Source organism: Pseudophryne corroboree, chromosome 10 (assembly GCF_028390025.1).
Source record: "Pseudophryne corroboree isolate aPseCor3 chromosome 10, aPseCor3.hap2, whole genome shotgun sequence".
Classification (NCBI taxonomy): domain Eukaryota; kingdom Metazoa; phylum Chordata; class Amphibia; order Anura; family Myobatrachidae; genus Pseudophryne; species Pseudophryne corroboree.
In genome coordinates this window covers 78,774,494-78,798,029 of record NC_086453.1, presented here as the reverse complement: position 1 = coordinate 78,798,029, position 23,536 = coordinate 78,774,494, and the positions used below count along the sequence as shown (strand labels likewise).

At 45.6% G+C, this 23,536-nt stretch overlaps 1 protein-coding gene across 1 annotated transcript in view; it reads right to left on the bottom strand.

Annotated features, from left to right (window-relative positions):
• Positions 1 to 12,644: 12,644 nt before the first annotated feature.
• Positions 12,645 to 23,536, bottom strand: part of LOC134965207 (carcinoembryonic antigen-related cell adhesion molecule 1-like) — a 37,636-nt gene continuing 26,744 nt past the window's right edge. The window contains exons 3-5 of the mRNA XM_063941716.1: positions 20,914 to 20,922; positions 20,164 to 20,523; positions 12,645 to 12,826 (exon numbers count right to left, since the gene is read on the bottom strand). Coding sequence (XP_063797786.1) covers positions 12,645 to 12,826; positions 20,164 to 20,523; positions 20,914 to 20,922 — 551 coding nt within the window. The remainder of the gene's footprint in view (positions 12,827 to 20,163; positions 20,524 to 20,913; positions 20,923 to 23,536) is intronic.

Below are 23,536 nucleotides of genomic sequence, written 5' to 3'. Positions count from 1 at the left end.
TAACTGTATAGAAAACAAAATGTATTTTGCAGCAGAGTAATGGGCCCTTCACACATGCCGATATCACTGCACGATATGAACGATCTCGTTCATTAATGAACGAGATAACGTTCATATCGTGCAGTGTGGAGGCACCAGCGATGAACGATGCGCGGCCCCGCGCTCGTTTATCGCTGGTGCCATGTCGGCTGTGCATGCAGGCCAATATGGACGAGATGGTCCATATTTGCCTGCAAGTCTACGGAGCCGGGTGACGGGTGGAGTGAAGAAACTTCACTCCCCCGGTCACTGCCCCCCCGCCGCCGGGTTGCCCGTATCGGCGGTCGGGCAGCTCGGCGGCACATCGCCGAGTGTGAAGGGGCATATAAGTTTGTTATTATCATGTTCTATATATAAAATGCTGACACATTATGCAACGCTGAACTCTATCTTGAGGTGATCATGCAACACACCAATTACATACAATCACATGAATGAAAGGTTATGGTGGCCGTGCCAAAATGGAGCAAAGAATGTAGTTGATGCCTGTAGTTCTTTGTAAGGAGCTGTAGTGACCATAAAGTTGAGCTTAATCAATTTTCCTGCACTAGTTTTTTCCACAATATAAAGGCATTGCCACTGTGGGGGCAGATTTAAGGATCAGGTCACCCCTAGGCACATGATTGGCCACCCTCTACTTCCAACTTTTTTTTTCTGCCTAGATGGTGAAATGCATGCTGCTTGGAGGAAATGGATAAACAGTGCAAGTGGCGGGTGCCCCTGGTATGGAAGGTGTGGGCTAGTCATAGGTCTACCTGTCTCACATTCAGGTAGTCCCTAGGTGACACCTTAAACGGGGTGGCTCCTGCATATAGTATATGCCCACACTTCTTTCTGCTTACGCGCTTTTCCCTCAACTGACAACTCTACAGCTGAAATTGTCAGTCTGCTTAATGACAATAGAAAATAAGAATTTACTTACCGATAATTCTATTTCTCGTAGTCCGTAGTGGATGCTGGGGACTCCGTCAGGACCATGGGGATTAGCGGCTCCGCAGGAGACAGGGCACAAAAATAAAGCTTTAGGATCAGGTGGTGTGCACTGGCTCCTCCCCCTATGACCCTCCTCTAAGCCTCAGTTAGGATACTGTGCCCGGACGAGCGTACACAATAAGGAAGGATCTTGAATCCCGGGTAAGACTCATACCAGCCACACCAATCACACCGTACAACTTGTGATCTGAACCCAGTTAACAGTATGACAAAACGTAGGAGCCTCTGAACAGACGGCTCACAACAATAACAACCCGATTTTTTTGTAACAATAACTATGTACAAGTATTGCAGACAATCCGCACTTGGGATGGGCGCCCAGCATCCACTACGGACTACGAGAAATAGAATTATCGGTAAGTAAATTCTTATTTTCTCTAACGTCCTAAGTGGATGCTGGGGACTCCGTCAGGACCATGGGGATTATACCAAAGCTCCCAAACGGGCGGGAGAGTGCGGATGACCCTGCAGCACCGAATGAGAGACTCCATGTCCTCCTCAGCCAGGGTATCAAATTTGTAGAATTTAGCAAACGTGTTTGCCCCTGACCAAGTAAATGCTCAGCAAAGTTGTAAAGCCGAGACCCCTCAGGCAGTCGCCCAAGATGAGCCCACTTCCTTGTGGAATGGGCTTTTTCTGATTTTGTCTGTGGCAAGCCTGCCACAGAATGTGCAAGCTGAATTGTACTACAAATCCAGCGAGCAATCGTCTGTTTAGAAGCAGGAGCACCCATCTTGTTGGGTGCATACAGGCTAAACAGCGAGTCAGATTTTCTGACTCCAGTCGTCCTGGAAACATATATTTTCAGGGCCCTGACAACGTCAAGTAACTTGGAGTCCTCCAAGTCCCTAGTAGCCGCAGGTACCACGTTAGGTTGGTTCATGTGAAAAACAGAAAACACCTTAAGGAGAAATTGAGGACGAGTCCTCAATTCTGCCCTGTCAGAATGAAAAATTAAGTAAGGGCTTTTATATGATAAAGCCGCCCATTCTGACACACGCCTGGCTGAAGCCAGGGCTAATAGAATCTTCACCTTCCATGTGAAATATTTTAAGTCCACAGTGGTGAATGGATCAAACCAATGTGACTTTAGGAAACTCAAAACAACATTGAGATCCCAAGGTGCCACTGGGGGCACAAAAGGAGGCTGTATATGCAGTACCCCTTCTACAAACGTCTGAACTTCAGGCACTGAAGCCAGTTCTTTCTGGAAGAAATTCGACAGGGTCGAAATTTGAACCTTAATGGACCCTAATTTTAGGCCCATAGACAGTCCTGTTTTCAGGAAATGTAGGAAATGACCCAGTTGGAATTCCTCTGTAGGGACCTTCTTGGCCTCACACCACGCAACATATTTTCGCCAATTGCGGTGAAAATGTTTTGCGGTTACATCCTTCCTGGCTTCGACCAGGGTAGGGATGACTTCATCTGGAATGCCCTTTCAGGATCCGGCGTTCAACTGCCATGCCGTCAAACGCAGCCGCGGTAAGTCTTGGAACAGACAAGGCCCCTGCTGGAGCAGGTCCTTTCTTAAAGGTAGAGGCCACGGTTCTTCCGTGAGAATCTCTTGAAATTCCGGGTACCAAGTCCTTCTTGACCCATCCGGAACCACGAGTATCGTTCTTACTCATCTCCTTCTTATGATTCTCAGTACTTCTGGTATGAGATGCATAGGAGGGAACACATACCATGACTGGTACACCCACAGTGTTACCAGAGCGTCCACCGCTATTGCCTGAGGGTCCCTTGACCTGGCGCAATATCTGTCTAGTTTTTTGTTCAGGCGGGACGCCATCATGTCCACCTTTTGTTTTTCCCAACGGTTTACAATCATGTGGAAGACTTCCCGCTGAAGTCCCCACTCTCCCGGGTGGAGGTTATGCTGAGGAAGTCTGCTTCCCAGTTTTCCACTCCCGGAATTAACACTGCTGAGAGTGTTATCACATGATTTTTCGCCCAGCGAAGAATCCTTGCAGTTTCTGCCATTTCCCTTCTGCTTCTTGTGCCGCCCTGTCTGTTTTCGTGGGCGACTGCCGTGATGTTGTCCCACTGGATCAATACCGGCTGACCTTGAAGCAGAGGTCTTGCTAAGCTTAGAGCCTTGTAAATTGCCCTTAGCTCCAGTATATTTATGTGGAGAGAAGTCTCCAGACTTGATCACACTCCCTGGAATTTTTTTCCTTGTGTGACTGCTCCCCAGCCACTCAGGCTGGCATCCGTGGTCACCAGGACCCAGTCCTGAATGCCGAATCTGCGGCCCTTTCATAGATGAGCACTCTGCAGCCACCGCAGAAGAAACACCCTTGTCCTTGGAGACAGGGTTATCCGCTGATGCATCTGAAGATGCGATCCGGACCATTTTCCCAGCAGATCCCACTGAAAGGTTCTTGCGTGAAATCTACCGAATGGGATCGCTTTGTAAGAAACCACCATTTTTCACAGGACCCTTTGTGCAATGATGCACTGATACTTTTCCTGGTTTTAGGAGGTTCCTGACTAGCTCGGATAACTCCCTGGCTTTCTTCTCCGGGAGAAAACATCCTTTTCTGGACTGTGTCCAGAATCATCCCTAGGAACATTAGACGTGTCGTCGGAAAAAGCTGCGATTTTGGAATATTTAGAATCCACTCGTGCTGTCGTAGAACTACTTGAGATAGTGCTACTTCGACCGCCAACTGTTCTCTGGACCTTGCCCTTATCAGGAAAGCGTCCATATTTCTTTTAGGAAGAATCATCATTTCGGCCATTACCTTGGTAAAGACCCGGGGTGCCGTGGACAATCCAAACGGCAGCGTCTGAACTGATAGTGACAGTTCTGTACCACGAACCTGAGATACCCTTGGTGAGAAGGGCAAAATTTGGACTTGTAGGTAAGCGTCCCTGATATCCAGTGACACCATATCGTCCTGGTTCGCTATCACTGCTCTGAGTGACTCCATCTTGATTTGAACCCTTGTATGTAATTGTTCAAATCTTTTAGATCTCACCGAGCCGTTTGGCTTCAGTACCACAATATAGTGTGGAATAATACCCCTTCCCTTGTTGTAGGAGGGGTACTTTGATTATCACGTGCTGGGAATACAGCCTGTGAATTTTTTTCCAATACTGCCTCCCTGTCGGAGGGAGACGTTGGTAAAGCAGACTTCAGGAACTTGTGAGGGGAAGATGTCTCGAATTTCCAATGTACACCTGGGATACTACGTGTAGGATCCAGGAGTCCACTTGCGAGTGAGCCCACTGCGTGCTGAAACTCTTGAGATGACCCCCCACCGCACCTGAGTCCGCTTGTATGGCCCCAGCGTCATGCTGCGGACTTGGCAGAAGCTGTGGAGGACTTCTGTTCCTGGGAATGGGCTGCCTGCTGCAGTCTTCTTCCCTTTCCTCTAACCCTGGGCAGATATGACTGGCCTTTTGCCCGCCTGCCTTTATGGGTACGAAAGGACTGAGACTGAAAAGACTGTGTCCTTTTCTGCTGAGATGTGACTTGGGGTAACAAAAGTGGATTTTCCAGCTGTTGCCATGGCCACCAGGTCCGATGGACCGCCCCTTTATACGGCAATACTTCCATGTGCCGTCTGGAATCTGCATCACCTGACCACTGTCGTGTCTATAAACATCGTCTGGCAGATATGGACATCACATCTACTCTTGATGCCAGAATGCAAATATCCCTCTGCGCATCTCGCATATATAGAAATGCATCCTTAAAATGCTCTATAGTCAATAAAATATTGTTCCTGTCAAGGGTATCAATATTTTCAGTCAGGAAATCCGACCAAGCCCCCCCAGCGCTGCACATCCAGGCTGAGCCGATTGCTGGTCGTAGTATAACACCAGTATGTGTGTATATACTTCTTAGGATATTTTTCAGCTTCCTATCAGCTGGCTCCTTGAGGGCGGCCGTATCTGGAGACGGTAACGCCACTTGTTTTTATAAGCGTGTGAGCGCCTTATCCACCCTAAGGTGTGTTTCCCAACTCGCCCTCACTTCTGGCGGGAAAAGGTATACCTCCAATAATTTTCTATCGGAGGAAACCCACGTATCATCACACACTTTAATTTATCTGATTCAGGAAAAACTACAAGTAGATTATTCCCACCCTACATAATACCCTTATTTGTGGTACTTGTAGTATCAGAAATATGTAACACCTCCTTCATTGCCCTTAACATGTAACGTGTGGCCCTAAAGGAAAATACGTTTGTTTCTTCACCGTCGACACTGAAGTCAGTGTCCGTGTCTGTGTCGACCAACTGAGGTAAATGGGCGTTTTTACAAGCCCCTGACGGTGTCTGAGACGCCTGGACAGGTACTAATTTGTTTGCCGGCCGTCTCATGTCGTCAACCGACCTTGCATCGTGTTGACATTATCACGTAATTCCTAAATAAGCCATCCATTCCGGTGTCGACTCCCTAGAGAGTGACATCACCCATACAGGCAATTTGCTCCGCCTCCTCACCAACATCGTCCTCCTACATGTCGACACACACGTACCGACACACAGCACACACACAGGGAATGCTCTGATAGAGGACAGGACCCCACTAGCCCTTTGGGGAGACAGAGGGAGAGTTTGCCAGCACACACCAAAAACGCTATAATTATACAGGGACAACCCCTTATACAAGTGTTTTCCCTTATAGCATTTTCACATATGTAATCATATCGCCAAATAAGTGCCCCCCCTCTCTGTTTTAACCCTGTTTCTGTAGTGCAGTGCAGGGGAGAGCCTGGGAGCCTTCCTCACAGCAGAGCTGAGCAGGAAAATGGCGCCGTGTGCTGAGGAGAATAGGCCCCGCCCCCTAAAACGGCGGGCTCTTCTCCCGGAGTTTGTGAGATCTGGCAGGGGTTAAATACATCCATATAGCCTCAAGGGCTATATGTGATGTATTTTAGCCATAAAAAAGGTATAATACATTGCTGCCCAGAGCGCCCCCCCCAGCGCCCTGCACCCTCAGTGACCGCTGGTATGAAGTGTGCTGACAACAATGGCGCACAGCTGCAGTGCTGTGCGCTACCTTATGAAGACTGAAAGTCTTCTGCCGCCTGTTTCTGGACCTCTGGACCTCTTCAACTTCGGCATCTGCAAGGGGGGTCGGCGGCGCGGCTCCGGGACGAACCCCGGGGTGAGACCTGTGTTCCGACTCCCTCTGGAGCTAATGGTGTCCAGTAGCCTAAGAAGCCAATCCATCCTGCACGCAGGTGAGTTGAAATTCTCTCCCCTAAGTCCCTCGATGCAGTGAGCCTGTTGCCAGCAGGACTCACTGAAAATAAAAAACCTAAAAAACTTTTTCTAAGCAGCTCTTTAGGAGAGCCACCTAGATTGCACCCTGCTCGGACGGGCACAAAAACCTAACTGAGGCTTGGAGGAGGGTCATAGGGGGAGGAGCCAGTGCACACCACCTGATCCTAAAGCTTTATTTTTGTGCCCTGTCTCCTGCGGAGCCGCTAATCCCCATGGTCCTGACGGAGTCCCCAGCATCCACTTAGGACGTTAGAGAAAATATTTAATTATCCAGACTCATGATGGCCCCATCAGTCCAGTGGCTTCTTATACCACCCCCACAAGTGGTGCCCCTAGGAAATCCATCACTGGGTAAGGGAATCCCGGTCCGCACAGCTGTGTGCCTGAGTTTTTATGTAGTGGAATGGAAGACATACGGATCTGGAGTAATTTAATGCTTCATGAGCATAAAGAGCTTACTTTGGACAAATCTGTTAAAGTTAAGCCAGGAAATAAAGGGGGAGGGGTGGTCATCCTGTGGATGACTACCTCAAGGCAGAATATGGATAGTGGCAAATTTCATATATATGAAGAATAATTATGTAATCTTACTGGATACTGGGAAACAGTAAGATCTGCTGGTTGAAGCTCTGACTTGGGGGCACAATTTCACAGCAACTGGTATCCCCTTTGTATTATCACCTTCAACGGGGGGGGGGGATCTATGATTTCATGAGTGGGATCTTTAACAAAGAATCTTTATACTGCATATTGATTTCTTTCTACAGAAGTACGTTGTCACATTATATTCATATCTTAAAAACACTATGCACTTTATTAGATAAAATAAGTAAAGAGACCTATCATTTTGTCATGTGCAACATTAAGTCACATTACACTAATATGCCCATGAGGCAAGGATTTTGGGGGTACACAGTATATTGGATAAAGATGGAATAATCACTGGAGCGCAGAGAAGTTTATATGAGATATTATATTTACATTATTACATCATTATTTTACTTTTGAATCCAAATTTCTATCACAGCTACAGTATTTGACCCAGCAATGGGTTCTAGATTAGCCCTGAGCAGGGCAGCCACCAGAAAATGTGGGGCCTGGGTCTGACAAAATAGGCATCCCCCCACCCCCCACACACTTTTACAATAAATATCCTAGGCAGACATTCTCATTCTCACCTTTTTCTTGCTTTTACTGAATGGCTATGCCATTTTTCTGCACCCTGTCTTATCTATTTTCCATTATGTTTCCCTCCACCATATTTATCCTATTCCTACTTCTTCATTTTTGTTCTGTTCTCATTCCCTTAATCCCTTTGACCCTTTCTGTGTATATTGCAGCATCATGACATGACAGCTGAGCCAGCCCCGGGCCCCCTTCTCAGAGTCACAAGCACATACATACTCACCCTTTGCAAATCCGCAGGGGCGTAAGTTCATACCAAACGCCCGGAGGCGTAGAAGATGGTGCCCCCCCTTACTTTCACTCCCTCAGTCCAGTCCACCAATGACCGCTTCTTCACCACCCCCTGATAACCGCTTCCCACTCCCAACCTCTAGAAAGCTCTCCCAGCCTCCTATCGTTTTAAAAGTGCCCTTAATACTCTTATTTTCATTCAAGATTCCCACCCCTGAACCATACTGTGTATCCAGGCTCTACTTACTTACCCCAGCTCCACTACTATCTGTGTGTCCACCCATATGCCCGGAAGTATCTAATCTCTCTGCCCTATTATCTTTTACCTTTATAGGTAATTTATGTATTTCTGTTACAGGTACATTACACTCCCCCCCCCCCCACACACATACACAAATACAGTATACATATACACACAGCCATATACACACACACACACACACACACACACACACACACACACACACACACACACACACATATACATATACACACATGCAGCCATGTATAAAACACACACCTACATATACAATACACACACACACACACATATATACACAGCCACATATATACTCACTCTCTCTGCCCCTTCCCCGGCACTCTCCCCCTGTCAGTCCCCTCTCTTCTCACCTCACCAGTTGCTCCTCATCGCTTCCCCTGCTGGATCTGCCTCTTTGTGCGGTAGCTGACCAGCCAGGGTGTTGGGCGGAATCTGTGCAGTCTGGGGGCCAGGAGGTGGGAGCCAGACAGCTGGGAGTCGGGGATCAGGAGGCAGCGGTGGGAGCCGGCCGATTAGGAGGCTGTGGTGGAAGCCGGTGGATCAGGAGGCAGCGGCGGGAGCCGAGCAGCCAGGGGGGTAGGAGGCAGGGGCGGGAGCCGGGCAGCTGGGAGATCAGGAGGCAGTGGCAGGAGGCGGGTAGCAGGGGGATCAGGGGGGCGGGAGCCGGGCATCCGAGGGTTAAGGAGGTGGGAGCCGGAGACTCAGAGTGCTGGCAGCGGTGGACAGAGGGGAGCAGCCTAAGCAGAAAGGGAGTGGCGGCGGGCCTCAGACAGTCTCAATGGTGTTGCCGCCGGCCGCCAGGATATGTAGGGGTGGTAACAGCAGCGGTCCGCTCCCCCGGCGGCAGCCGCCGCCGGGAATAGACACCAGCTGGCTGTTTGAGCAGCCCGGGCCCTCCACTCTGTCAGACTGGACGGGGCCCAGGACAACTGTACACAGGGCACCCCCTTGATGGTGGCCCTGGCCCTGAGTGATGGGGATCTGTACGTGGGGTCATTTGAAAAAGACTTCATTTGGAATGGATTGCTTGGGAAGAATTTATTACACACAGTCGAGTCACATTATTAGGACCTCCAGCTAATAGCCAGAGTAACCGCTGTGTGCAGTACAGACAGCAGCTAGATGGGCTGAACTGTCATTTTAGACACACGTCTGGTAGCCCACAGGATCATTTTGATGTTGAACTGTTCCACTGTAGCGTGCCGGTCATCCATCACGCACCTTCGTAGCCGACGTTCACCTCTCACATCAATGGCACGTGGTGCTCAGCAGTTTCCACATCGGTTATTCACAATGGTGCCATTTGTTCAGTCACGATACACCGTCAACACAGCAGCACGTGAACACTTCATAAACTGTGCTCTATCAGAAATACTGCCACCCTTGGCCCGAAAGCCTATACTCATCCCCTTTTGCAACTCAGATAAATCACCCCTTTTACCGATGACAGCAATAAGTGTTATGTGTGCAGATGGTCTATCGCACAATTTGTATACCCACCAAGCCAGCACATGTCACGTGACGTACATCATTGGCTACGCGCTGCCAACGTCAAATGTAGGAGGTGGTCATAATAATGTGACTCGACCACGTATACCTAGTGTTTGCCCACAGCTTTGCTGTTATTGCTCAACGCAATTAATTTTTTCAAAGACAGTAGTGCCATGTAATAGTATGATGTATATTTTATATTGTACACATTGATCACAAAATGTAATAGTATTTGACATTTTTACTTCAGGGATTCACAGAAAAAGATGCTTGGGGCTACTAACTTGTGAGCAAGCCACATAAAGCTGCCCATGGGAGAAGCAGCTGGTCCTGAGATCTACGCCTGCAGCCCTGAGTGTTTGTCCCTGCAACTTGTTGATCTTCATAGTGAAGTAGATGCTTACAGGAACCTGCAGGTATTTGAATTGAAAAGGAAAATTGTTGGGGATAAGGGGTATACATGGAATAAACACAGTCTCACCTGCGCCACATCCTGCAAGTATATCTGGCTCAATTAGGTTCATCTGCAGAGCAATTACTTTAAGTTGGGTTCCGTTGCATAACTTAGGCGGAGTCAAGGTCTGCAGTAGCATGACCGGAACACCAACTTTCAGTGCGCCGAGTGTCAAGTATCTGGTTTTTCCTTTATTGCTCCTCTCCCTGATGTCACATAGAGATCACAGAACATACCTCAGTTTCTTTCTACTTTCACTTAGTCATACAATAGTAAAAACGCTATCCAAATGCACCCAGTAGTTTTTGTGTGATGCCGGAACAAACAGACAGATAAAATTTCTGACTTTTTTTTTTATTTCTATAGTTCATAAACATTACCTAGTAGTATATTACTAAAAAGAAAAAAAAAATACTATGTACATACACAACCCGTACAGTTTTATTATATGTATAAGAAAAATACTATAATAACAATTACTGTAGATTCTCTTAATCTCTTTAGAAAAACAAATAATAATGACGCAATGATACTGTAGGTGAGAGTATAATTGGTAAATATGGGGAGTTTTTTAATTTGCCCTTTCCCATTGGTTATTACAACTATGGCCAGATATTTTTATAATACACAGATATAAGCTCATCATGTCTAAAATCACACATTTAGGGAGTGTCGTTTTCAAGTAATTTCCCTGACATTCAGGGAGAGTCGGCTAGTATGATATACAGTAATGACTGATTGACAAATATTACTCACCACTGTTGCATCATGTACATTGTAATACTCCGCTGGTGGTTCTTCAGTCTTATTTGATGTTTCTGTGGGTTAATTAAATGACATAGACTTATTATAATTGATTATGATCTGGAATATTTTATTACGGTTTAATAAAGGCTTAATTATATTAAAGTTTGTTTGCATAATTTGCAATCTGAATAAAACAACATTGCAAATCTGCCATCACAATTTTTTTGTAAAAGTTGCTGAATTGCATCCTGAAAGCTCAGCATTACACTTACCCTTTCACACCAGCATCTTTGAACACGGGTTATTTGCACATGATGAGCGCACATTACCCGTGTTTCTGTGCGGTGTGAAAGGTACCAGGAGCGACCCGGTATTTCAACCCTGCTAGCAAGCAGGGTTGAACGCGTGTTCAACCCAGCTCTCTGTGCGGTGTGAATGGAAGCCGGGTCAGTGCGACCCGTTTTCCGTTCACATTGTGTGGACGGGCAGCGCTTGGAGATCATGTGATCTCCCAGCACCGCCCACTCCACGTCACCGCCGACGTCTCCAACCCAGCATATTGCCGGGTTGCAGTCTGCGGTGTGAAAGAGGGTATTGAGGCGGGTTGCACCCTGAGAGCTCCCGGGTCAGGCTCCTGGGTGCGACCCGCCTCAGACGGAATGAAAGTGGTATAAATGGGGGCTGATGCAAGATGTCCTTTTGTGAAGTGTGCCGTGTATGAATTTGCACTGCTTATGCTCTGGAAATGAGTTCATTACTTGGAACGCATAGGACTTGGGAACTTCCAGAGTAAAGTTTATTCTGTAATTTTGACCTACAGAATTTTTACTAAAATAATGTGAAAAATTGAGTTTTCACACACTTTTCACATTATTCACTTAGTGACACCAAAGTGCCGGCTCTTCTGCAGTAGTAAGAGCTGGATGCTACAGTGTGATATTCTCCTGCAGCACCTGGCTCCTGTCTCAGATGAAGAGTCAGCACTACACACATCCCAGTCTCCGGGGGAGCAGCCAGCATCTCTGTGGATGCCAGACATGCCGCCGGAGTGTCGTAAAAGATTCCACAAGGCCATGCTCCTTATATTAGGCCATGCCCCCTTTTTGAGTGGCCACACCACCGGCACATTGGGATAATGCGGAGTTCGCACCGGGTGCCGCCACACCCGGTGACGCCTCTGCCATGCACACACGCATGATGTGATGTCCATGCACATAGGCTGATATGCAACTCACACTGAGGCCCTTGATTTATTTTTTTCTATATGTCTAGTGATGCGGTTCCTGTACTGTAAACAGATATGAGGATTATACACACTGGGAATATACTAAACTGTACATGTAACAGCAATAAGACAAATTTGATATATTAATCTTTTTTCTAAGCACATTTTGCTTTGCTATTATTTCCCCATAGATGTGTACACTAAGGGCCTGATTCAGAGTTGTACGCAATGCTGATATTTAATGGAATGTTTTGTTGTGCGTGCATGAAAATCACTAAAAACTCCTATGCACATGCATTACTCAGAGCGTACACACAGAGGCGCTGTTGCGTGAGAAGCACGGTATCGGAGCTGTCTTGGGAAAGTGCTGGGTGTTCCTGGCTGGTTATTGGGAGGTGGTTAAGCAGACACACGGTGATGGTCTGTGTTATGGGCAAGTCATGGGAGTGTTGCGGTTGGGTCACTGATGCTCAGTCGCTCACATTGGAGGCCAGACAGAAAATATGTGCCTACCATAGAGCTGGTGTAAGTTTCCATGGTGTGGCCAATGCTGGCATCTAACAATGCACCAGGCGGTATTATAGCAACTGCAGATATTCAAAGTGGGCATCTCAGTCCTTGCACACTCATACACAGGGCTGTACACCAGGGAGGAACTGCGTAGTGGCATCTGCATAAAGTCATAGATGGGGTATCCATGGTCCTGTCTGTGTCCACCTTTCAATCAGGCCCTAAACATTGTCCAATGGTATTTATTGCATGTCTCTTCCACTACCTCTCTGCTCCTCTCTCACAGGAAGGACACATCTCTTATACAGTAGAAAGGTTGCACTAACAATCAGCACGATTCCCAGGACTGTCCCACAGATGATTCCAGCTGTCACTCCAGCACTGACCCCAGCAGAGCATCCGCTGGCACCTGGTATGGATGGTGCTAGAATGGAAGCCAGATACCACGTATTAAAGAATGAGCAGGTACAATTAGATACAACTACACTAATGATTGAATTCACATTTCTAGGATACCCTTGACTATAGGAATATTGCTATATATTCACTTCATGTGTGAATGTATTCATTTTCCCAGCTTTTCCCATTATAATGCCCCAATACATTAATTCTTCAAGGAGAAGAAAAGGAAGAAGGGTTTAGGCAAATACTTACTGGCATCACTGCACTATTAATTAGGAGCCATAGGTGGAAGTAAACAAAGATTTCATAAAGGAGCAGGGCATTATTAATTACTAAAACCAATAAAGGGGCACCAATATCTATGGGGTCCACTGAAATTTACTAACTTTACTTGGTAACCGCAGGCCAAGTACCATAATGCTAATGTACTGTTGATTGGTCGAGTATCCCTAGGTGCTCATTCATTTGTAGAGGTGTGTGTGTGTGTGTGTGTGTGTGTGTGTGTGTGTGTGTGTGTGTGTGTGTGTGTGTGTGTGTGTGTGTGTGTGTGTGTGTGTGTGTGTAGTCCTCTCCGCATGAGATAAAGTCCCAACCAACCAGCTCCTGTCAATTTTCAAATGCAGTCTTTGACATGCCAGGTAGTTGCTGTGTAAAGTGTAAAGTTGCTGTGAAGTGTAAAAAATGCAGGCATGTCATGGCTGTTTTCGGGGCGCGTGTCTGACGTTAGGTGTGAGCTTTTATATACAAAAACATGGCACCTGTGTCACCCCTGCCGTGTCCAGTCTGCGGATCCATAGGCCCAATGTTTCTTGTTCTTGCATAAAGGTTGCAAATTAGTTGCTGTTGCTCCAGTAAGTGTCTCGTTTAAATTCTGAGCGGCAGCTTCACTTGCAAATATCAGCAGTTGCAATGCGGAGAAAATCGCACTTGCAGTTGCATTAGCGTCCATCTCTCAATCAGGCCCTCAGACTATTATAGTCAATCCAACACTTTGACAATAAAGAGTAGAGTTTCCCACTAACATTTGTCTGTTCTCATTCATATATCTACATACTGTACACATACATGTACATAGGTGCAGAACTGCCACTACCCCCCTTCTTTTATAGTGATATGTACCCGGAATATGCCAGATATTCTCAGTCCTCCCCCACTCAACCCCATCCTAAACCCTCTCTGTTCCAGGGTTCAGACTGGCCCATAGGAACACAGGAAAAATCCCTTGTGGGACCTACAGCCTGGGGGCCCACACCCTCCCCTACGGAACAGGTTCCAGTTTGTGTTCTCAAATGATATGTTGTAACTCTATTAGAGGGTCAGTTACCTGGTGGAGCAGGACTACGGAGGAACATGGGTGCTTGGTTCTCTTCTATAGAAACTACACTAAGGCTGGGTACACACTGACAGATATATTGGCCAATCAGTTGGTTGTCCAATATATCTTTTGCTGATCTGCAGGTGTGTACAAGCAATATGTCTGTGAAAAGGCCCGTACACACTGGTTGATGTATCGGCCGTTCTCTTGAACGGCCGATACATCGCGGGACCGTCGGCCAGTGTGTACAGGCGATACGTCTGTGAACTCCGTCGTTCACAGACGTATCGCGTCGGCCGCGCAGCACAGCCGACAGCCAATATATCTAACGATATATTGGCGCGTCGCTGTGTGTGTACGGGGCGGTCGTCCGACCGCCCGTACACATGCTGCGGCGGCCGGCGGTGATTGACAGGTGAACTGGGCGGGCGCGAGCGCCCGCCCAGTTCATGACGTCAGTCCCCCGACGGATCGGGCTGTGTGTATGCACAGCACACTGCCCGATCCGTACATAGATATATCTGCAGATCAATTGATCTGCAGATATATCTAATAGTGTGTACCCACCTAAAGACGTCTTTCACAGATATATTGCATCTGCTGTGCAACACAGCAGATGACCAATATATCTGCAGATATATTAGTGCATCTTTCAGTGTGTATGAACAATCCCCATCTGCATATATAGCTGCAGATAGATTGAACAGCAGATATATCTTTAAGATATATTGGCGCATCTTTCTGTGTGTATGAACAACCACCATCTGCAGATATATCTGCAGATCGATTGAACTGCAGATATATCTGCCAGTGTGTACCCAGCTTAAGATTCACCCTCCTGCTGATCACAACATACCCATCCCATCCTCTTGTTGGCTGTGGGTTTTAGGATAATACAGTTCCTGCCAGTGATTGGAATGGCTCTATAGCTCTGTATTCATTCACTAACCTACAATTAAGTCATCCAACTAGTGAGAACTTAGCTGATTTTTTTTTTTCACAATGAGGTGTATTTTGCCTTCATTAGACCTTATGAGATTGGGGTCACAACACCCCCCTTCGATGCGTCGTACCTCCGCCCCAGCCCCCTGCTGAGCCGAGCTGGCTATTCTCTCCCGGAGAGAGCAGCCAGGATTTTGGCAGCTATGACTCAGGGGACTATTTCCTAAGCCATGGTGAGAGATAAAGTGGAGAGAGATAAAGTACCAGCCAACCAGCTCCTAACATCCATGTTACAGGCTGTGTTTGAAAAATGATAGGAGCTGACTTGTTGGTACTTTATCTCCATCCACTTTATCTCTCTCTAAGGCTTAGTAAATAGACCTTAGTCCTTGTAGCTGGTGCAGTGGTCCTCCTCTCTCTTACCATTGAGGGGGGTCACATGGTGGCAGCATATATCCCTGCTCTCACTGCACATGATGCAGAAAGGACAGATCACAAGCTATTATTATATAGTATTATATAGATCTATAGGAACTCCTTTTCCCCTTGACAGTAAGAAACTTGACATATTCCTGATTGCTTCACTATTCAAACAAGTCTGGACTGCCCGTGCCAGTCTGAGAAGGTCTGGGAACCAAGCTGAGATACTAGATTTCATCACATAGGCTATTACAAGGGGGTTGGGAGACACAGGTGTCACGGTATCAGCAGACCATGACTTGTATCCAATAATATTTTAGTTGCAAGTACACAAGAAAAATACATGAATTACATTCCTCCTATCTACAAGTATGACTACAGCTTAGATAAGAGTGCCAGTGTGTACTTTCCACTCATGGTATTACATGCTTCAATGCAAAGGGAAGAGATGCAATCATAGTACACACTATCCATGTAATCCTCTGATGTATGCTGGGGGGACCGCAGAAGTTCTCATTATCAGCTGCTGTCCCTCCATTTCTGACAGAAGTCCCCATAGGTTTCTATGCTGTGAAGGTGTCAGATTTACCAAGTTTGACCTGACCGCTTATGCCATCTGCAGATGGCGTTAGGTGCTGCAGCCTACCGGATACATGTTGCAAAAATTACCGGAAAAGGGCTCCTCTGGAACCTTCCCCTAAAATCAACATTGCACATGGGTGCTCAACATATGGCACATTCACAGAATGGCCCCAACTCCCAAAGGAGAAGTGAAGCAATCGGTTTAGTGATTATTTCACTTGTTACACATCACAGGGACCGGCTCCTCAGAGCCTCTGTCCCTGGATGCAATTAATAGTACATGCGGACTATCTGTAATTTCCCACTGCGGAGATAGAGATGTAGCCACGCCAGCCTGCGCCACAGCCACATGCACTGAGGTGCAGGTGTGACTTATTACGCCGAGCTGCAGCGTAGTACACCACCCATGTATTTCGTTGAGTGTGCGTATGCATCCTAGTTGTGGGCACACTTGCACCACCTGGCTTGCCACAAATACGCCAAGCTGCAGGCTAGATGAGCGTGGCTACCCGCAGTATAATTTATTTTATTATGTCATTTGGGTCAGTGTCCTCATGTAGCTATTTTTTTCATTGCATGCATTGTACACATTGTTTTTTTTTTTTCTTTGAGTGTTTTTGCTTTTTTGGTTTCTCATTGGAATATAACAGTTCACTGAGGTCACTCACATAAATGATATAACTAACAATTATACTTAAGGTCTGATGGTACCAGAATCCATACCCTTTCTAAAAACTTTCCATAATAACTCTGGTGCCCCCAGAACAATGAAAGGGTGGGGGGATAGGTAATAATTGCCAGTCTAAAACATGCAAAAATTGTAACTTGCAAATCACAAATATAGAGTTGATGTAATAAGGGGATATGCGTCACCATAATTATGAAAAGACCAGATACTGGGTCACCTTATACAGGCACACAAAAAAAAGAAAATGCAAGCGCACACTTCAAACATTACTAATCAGAGCAAATGTAATAAATTCTGCAGTTTAACTCTGAGTAAAATTGAGGTTCTTTGCATACTTTGGACAAAAGTATGGGCCTACCCATCACGTACAGGTGACCTCATTAGGTACATCCCTAACATTCCTAAGGTTCAGATCCAGGGCCAGCCCAACCAAACAACACTAGTTGAGATACTGTAGCAAGTAAAGTGTTAGAAAGTGTTAGATAAGTAAGAAGCAGTAGCTGCAATGTGATAGGAGTCAGGGGCGTTTCTACAGAGGAGGGGGTCCGTGTGCACCTCCGGGTGGGCCCCCTCCTCTGCACGGTACTGTAGACTCCGGCATTGTGCCGGAGTCTACTGCGCATGCACAGGTCTCTGGTAACATGGCGCCCACCGTAATCCGGAGACCAATTTGGCTACCGCACATGCGCGGTGGCCATTTTGGCTGCGATTTCTGGCGCGATCACAGCTCTAAAATGGGTGCTGTGTGGGCCCCCCTGGACCCAGGGGCCCGTGTGCACTACTTATAAAAATGCCAATGATAGGAGTGTTACATAGGTGAGAGGTAATAATAAAAGTGTTTAATGTGTTACATTGATAAAAACAAAATAATATGCTTAAGAGTGTTAAATTGAGTGTTATATTATGATGGTCCTGCCACACCAACTCAGGGGGGCCATGCCCCAAACTATTCCTCAATACTGACATACTATATACATTTATTAAGGTCTTACAATTTATAGGAGGTCATTCCGAGTTGATCGCTCGCTGCCGATTTTCGCAGCGCAGCGATCAGGGCAAAAAACTGAATTTCTGCGCATGCCTATGCCCCGCAATGCGCACGCACGACGTACGGGTATAACGAACGATGTGATTTTGCACAGGCTCTAGCGAAGAATTAAGTCGCACTGACGGCAGCAGAGTGATTGACATGAAGTGGGCGTTTCTGGGTGTCAACTGACCGTTTTCAGGTAGTGTTTGGAAAAAACACAGGCGTGCCAGGGAAAACGCAGGCGTGGCTGGGTGAACGCTGGGCGGGTGTGTGACGTCAAATCCGGACAGGAATAGGCTGAAGTGATCGCAAGCGCTGAGTAAGTTCTGAGCTACTCTGAAACTGCACAAACTGTTTTTGCAGAGCGCGGCTGCACAAGCGTTCGCACTTCTGCTAAGCTAAAATACACTCCCAAGTGGGCGGCGGCGGCATAGCATTTGCACGGCTGCTAAAAGCTGCTAGCGAGTGATCAGCTCGGAATGACTCCCATAGTGCCTTGTTCAATATGCAATGTTGGATAAGCCCATACATTTGGCCAAAATTATACAAAGAACCTCAATTTACTCAATGTTAAACTGCATAATAAATTTACAACATATACCAATAAAAAAAGAACTTATCAATAAATTAATAAGTATTCACATAAAAATGCTTACGCAAAATGCTTATCTTGCAATGTGCACACGGGCCCCTGGGTCCAGGGGAGGGGGGCCCACGCCGCACACACTGCACCCATGTTGTTTATACTTACCTTTCTGGAGTGCTGCAACTAGTGCTACAGCCACTGCATTTGCGGCAAATATCCAACCAAATATGGCCACCGCGCATGCGCAGTTCAAAATATGTCTACGGACCATGGCGTGTGCCATGTTTCCGGAGACCTGCGCATGCGCAGTAGACTCCGGCTCGATGCCGGAGCCTACAGCGCTGTGGAGAGGAGGGGGCCCACCCGGAGTCTGCACATGGGCCCCCTCCTCTCTTAAAACGCCCCTAGCTGAACACCTAGTAGACCAAGAACCGTGCTGTATATTTATAACACCGCAGACCTGGTAAAAATGGCCAAATATCCGTATATTCGAGACCAAAGGACCTTATGCTGTAGAATATACGGCTATGATTAAAATCAGAATATTGCAAGTCGACAAGTTCCATGTAGTCCTTTAGTATCAGTAACCTAATTCCACTGCTCCAGAGGCAGAACTCTGGGAGGCAACGGAGTCATCTGCCGCCGGGCTCCTGCTCTGATGGGGGGCACCTCTCCTCCCATTCTGTGACACGAGTGAATTAAGTTAATTGATAGCTGCCGTTATCTTTTCAGTGGCCGACTTCCTCACTGGTCCCTGCACCTTACAAATCACATCCTCTTTATTATACACATTTTACAAGTGTCACACCCAGGATTATAAACCACAACCTAGTACACTGGAAGCAGACACCTTACTGATGAAGCTGTTAGCGCCTGTATAGGAAACATGAGAATTTTAACTATATGAAGATACTTCTCTGACAATTACATGTAACTTCATATAGTTAGCATTCTCATGTTTCCTCTACAGGAGCAAATATCTCCATCAGTAAAGTGTCTGCTGTTACACACACACACACACACACACACACACACACACACACACACACACACTTATCTTGATATAGGAAATAGGGGGGGGGCACCAATATTTATCTTGCCTCCGGGCAACTGGGACGAACTTACGCCACTGCACTGCTCCAAGTTTATCCATTTGAGTAAATGTCAAATACTGTAGCAACCAAATGTGCAGATCCGTTAGTTTATGTGCACCTTACTGGGATGGTTCTTTTAGCAGTCTGTCCTCCAATCTATACTTTAAGTGTGCGCTGTCACAGTCCTAGTCCTTCATTGCAGATCAGTAGAGAAATTGTGGTCCAACATTAGAAGTCTCGAATATGAAAGGAAGTTCACAATTACATTATATCATTCCAATGTGCCACATTATCATTGTCATAGTCACTGTAAACTGTTTATTATGCATCGTCTCTATGTTTTCCAGCCTAGTAACAGGAGCTTATAGACATATGGGGTGGGATGTAATGAAGTCAGAGTTTGGCGGCCGTGTGAATGGCGGCCGATCTAACTTTTTTTTAATGGAGCAATCATGTAGAAGGCTAAACCATGCCTTGTAAATGCTTGCCCCTTTAAAAAAAAAAGTCCTAGTTTGGCCAGCATCCCACACGGCCTCCGAACTCAGACTTCACATCCCTGGACCCTGGCGTAAGCTCGCCAATCAACAGTTACTGAGATGAGTTTATAATCAAAGATTAACCTATTACTATATTCAGCTACACACAAAGAAGAAGCAACAGTAAGTGCTGCTCAGGTGTCTGCCTGGCACAGTGTATACTCACCATATATAGCCAGGGTCACAGAGGCTTGTTCCACTCGTCTCTCAGTCTGTATCCTCACTGTATAATTATCACTATCTGTTATTTGGAGATCTGATATCAGTAATGAACCATTAGGGAAAGGTCTGGCCCGAGAGACGTATAGAGGTCCTGTAAGTAGTGTGGAAGTAACACCTGGTACTAAATACACAAGGATCTGATGCTCAGCACTTGTGATTGTCCCTTTATACCACACAATCGAAAACATTTTCCTGTTAATCCCAACAACATTCATAGTGACAGACTGCTGGATCACTGGATACTGAGGGATCAGCTGAATATCTATCTGTCCACTGGTCAGATCCATCCACAGACTCAGGAGAACTGGAAGAGAAAAATGCAAACATCAAACTCTGCCAACCTCACAAATGGTAACAGAATTGCTCATCTTATCCAAAAATACAGGCAAGAACGTATACTGTAGTAATCCAAGTTTTGGCTACCTCTGCTCCTGACGTAGTGTTTAATACCTACTTATTTATATGCTTCATGTATACATTTTTTTTTCTATAAAATAATTTTTATGGACAGTTTGCATACATACACGTATACTCTAGTATAGAAGTGTTTACTCTAGACGAGATTGTAGAAGATCTCGCTCAGATTGGCCCTTCTGAGTGAGATCTTTTACTTTCTCATCTAGTGTTTATGGGCCTTTAGGAAAATGATATCAATCATTACTAATGCCCAAGACTTAATGTAAGTGCACTGTACCTGCAGAGACTGTAAATAAAAAGGAAAAAGTCTTAAACACACACAGAGATACGCAGCCAATCCTCAGCAGGTGTATCTTTAAATTGAAATAACTGTTTTAAAAGATTCTTATGTAAAATACCCCCTGATTCTGGTTTAAGGAGAACTACTTTAATAAGGAGTGACAGAAAAATCAGAACCTTTGCTTCATTACTCTTGCAATAGACAATCAGCCATGCTTACAGGATTACTGCCCAAACCACCAAAGATATTGTGCACCAACGAGCTCACATTTGGGTTTAAACCCTAAGGACATTTGACCTTATTCATTAGGCAACGCATCTGAGATTCGATCGTATACTCCTAAATTCTGGGCCAGTGCGCACATGTAGGGCCAGCACCAGTGGTGCAAGTATGCGGGTATGCTCGGGTATGGAGTACCCTTAAGAATTTGGCAGCGGGTACGCAGTACCACCTGCCACACACTTTGCCATTACCACAATTATAATGTGCCACAAAGCAACAAGATAATGGTGCTTGGCAGCATGACGGCTCTTCAGTTACTGGGAGTGCGACAGTGGCTGTATTTTCCTGTTATAATGGAAGCATTACTATATATTGTTATTAAATTGGGGGCATTACTATATATTTCTATTATACTGGAGGCATTACTATATATTTCTAATACACTGGAGGCATTACTATATATTTCTATTATACTGGAGGCATTACTATATATTTCTAATACACTGGAGGCATTACTATATATTTCTATTATACTGGAGGCATTACTATATATTTCTATTATACTGGAGGCATTACTATATATTTCTAATACACTGGAGGCATTACTATATATTTCTATTATACTGGAGGCATTACTATATATTTCTATTATACTGGAGGCATTACTATATATTTCTATTATACTGGAGGCATTACTATATATTTCTAATACACTGGAGGTATCACTATATATTTCTATTATACTGGAGGCATTACTATATATTTCTATTATACTGGAGGCATTACTATATATTTCTATTATACTGGAGGCATTACTATATATTTCTAATACACTGGAGGTATCACTATATATTTCTATTATACTGGAGGCATTACTATATATTTCTATTATACTGGAGGCATTACTATATATTTCTAATACACTGGAGGTATCACTATATATTTCTATTATACTGGAGGCATTACTATATATTTCTATTATACTGGAGGCATTACTATATATTTCTAATACACTGGAGGCATTACTATATATTTCTATTATACTGGAGGCATTACTATATATTTCTATTATACTGGAGGCATTACTATATATTTCTATTACACTGGAGGTAACACTATATATTTCTATTATACTGGAGGCATTACTATATATTTCTATTATACTGGAGGCATTACTATATATTTCTATTATACTGGAGGCATTACTATATATTTCTAATACACTGGAGGTATCACTATATATTTCTATTATACTGGAGGCATTACTATATATTTCTATTATACTGGAGGCATTACTATATATTTCTATTACACTGGAGGTATCACTATATATTTCTATTATACTGGAGGCATTACTATATATTTCTATTATACTGGAGGTATCACTATATATTTCTATTACACTGGAGGTATCACTTTATATTTCTATTATACTGGAGGCATTACTATATATTTTTAGCCTTGCCTCCAGAATTCCCCCCAAAAAGGGGCTGTGTCATGTGACCACGCCGCAAGTCTCATGTAGCCACTCCCACTAGCATGTGGCCACACCCCATCACAACACATGACCACACACATTTTTCATCACTCAGTACCCATAAGAAAATATTTCTACTTGCACCACTGGCCAGCACTGTGCGTGCATGGGCAGGGAGATACACTCGCATCTCAGTAATGCAAACGGCTCTGCCTGATTGGCAGGCAGAGGCATTCAAGGGGCTGTCGGGGTGGCATGGTGGGGGGTGGTGCAGGGAAAATGGGAACGGGTCTGGGCCATTTTAGCTGATGGCTGTGAGACGTCACACGCAGCCGCTGCTACAGGAAACAGGGCCGATCTGCACCTGCCTTCGCAGTCAAGGGGGCATCCCTTATTTTGCGGTGCTCCTGTAGTGTATGTCAGGCAGCACACGGCAGTGATACAATGTAGCGCCTATGCGCTTTATTGTAACCAATGGTGAGAACTTTGTGGTCAGCGGTGAGGTTACTTTCGATCAACCGCTGACCACAAAGTTCCCACCATTGATTATAATGGAGCGCATAGGCTCTACATTGTATCACTGCCGTGTGCTGCCTGACATACACTACAGGAGCACACAGCCAATCAGGAGGGTGCCACAACGTGGCGCTCCCTGATTGGCTGAAGGAACCCTCTTAGACAGAAGTCAGGGGGGGTTCCTGGCAGTCGGGGAAAGGGGTCACATGTGAAAACATGGGGCCCCTTTCAGTGCGTGGTCGTGTATCCGTTTTTTTATTTTGCAAAGTACGTGGATTACAAGTTGAAAAGAAGAGGACCGAACTACACTGGATTTTGTGAGTATAATTTTTCCAACAGGTACCCCATGGATTCTACATGGAGAAGAGGACCGACCCTCGTGTGAACATAGGTAAGTATGTGTGT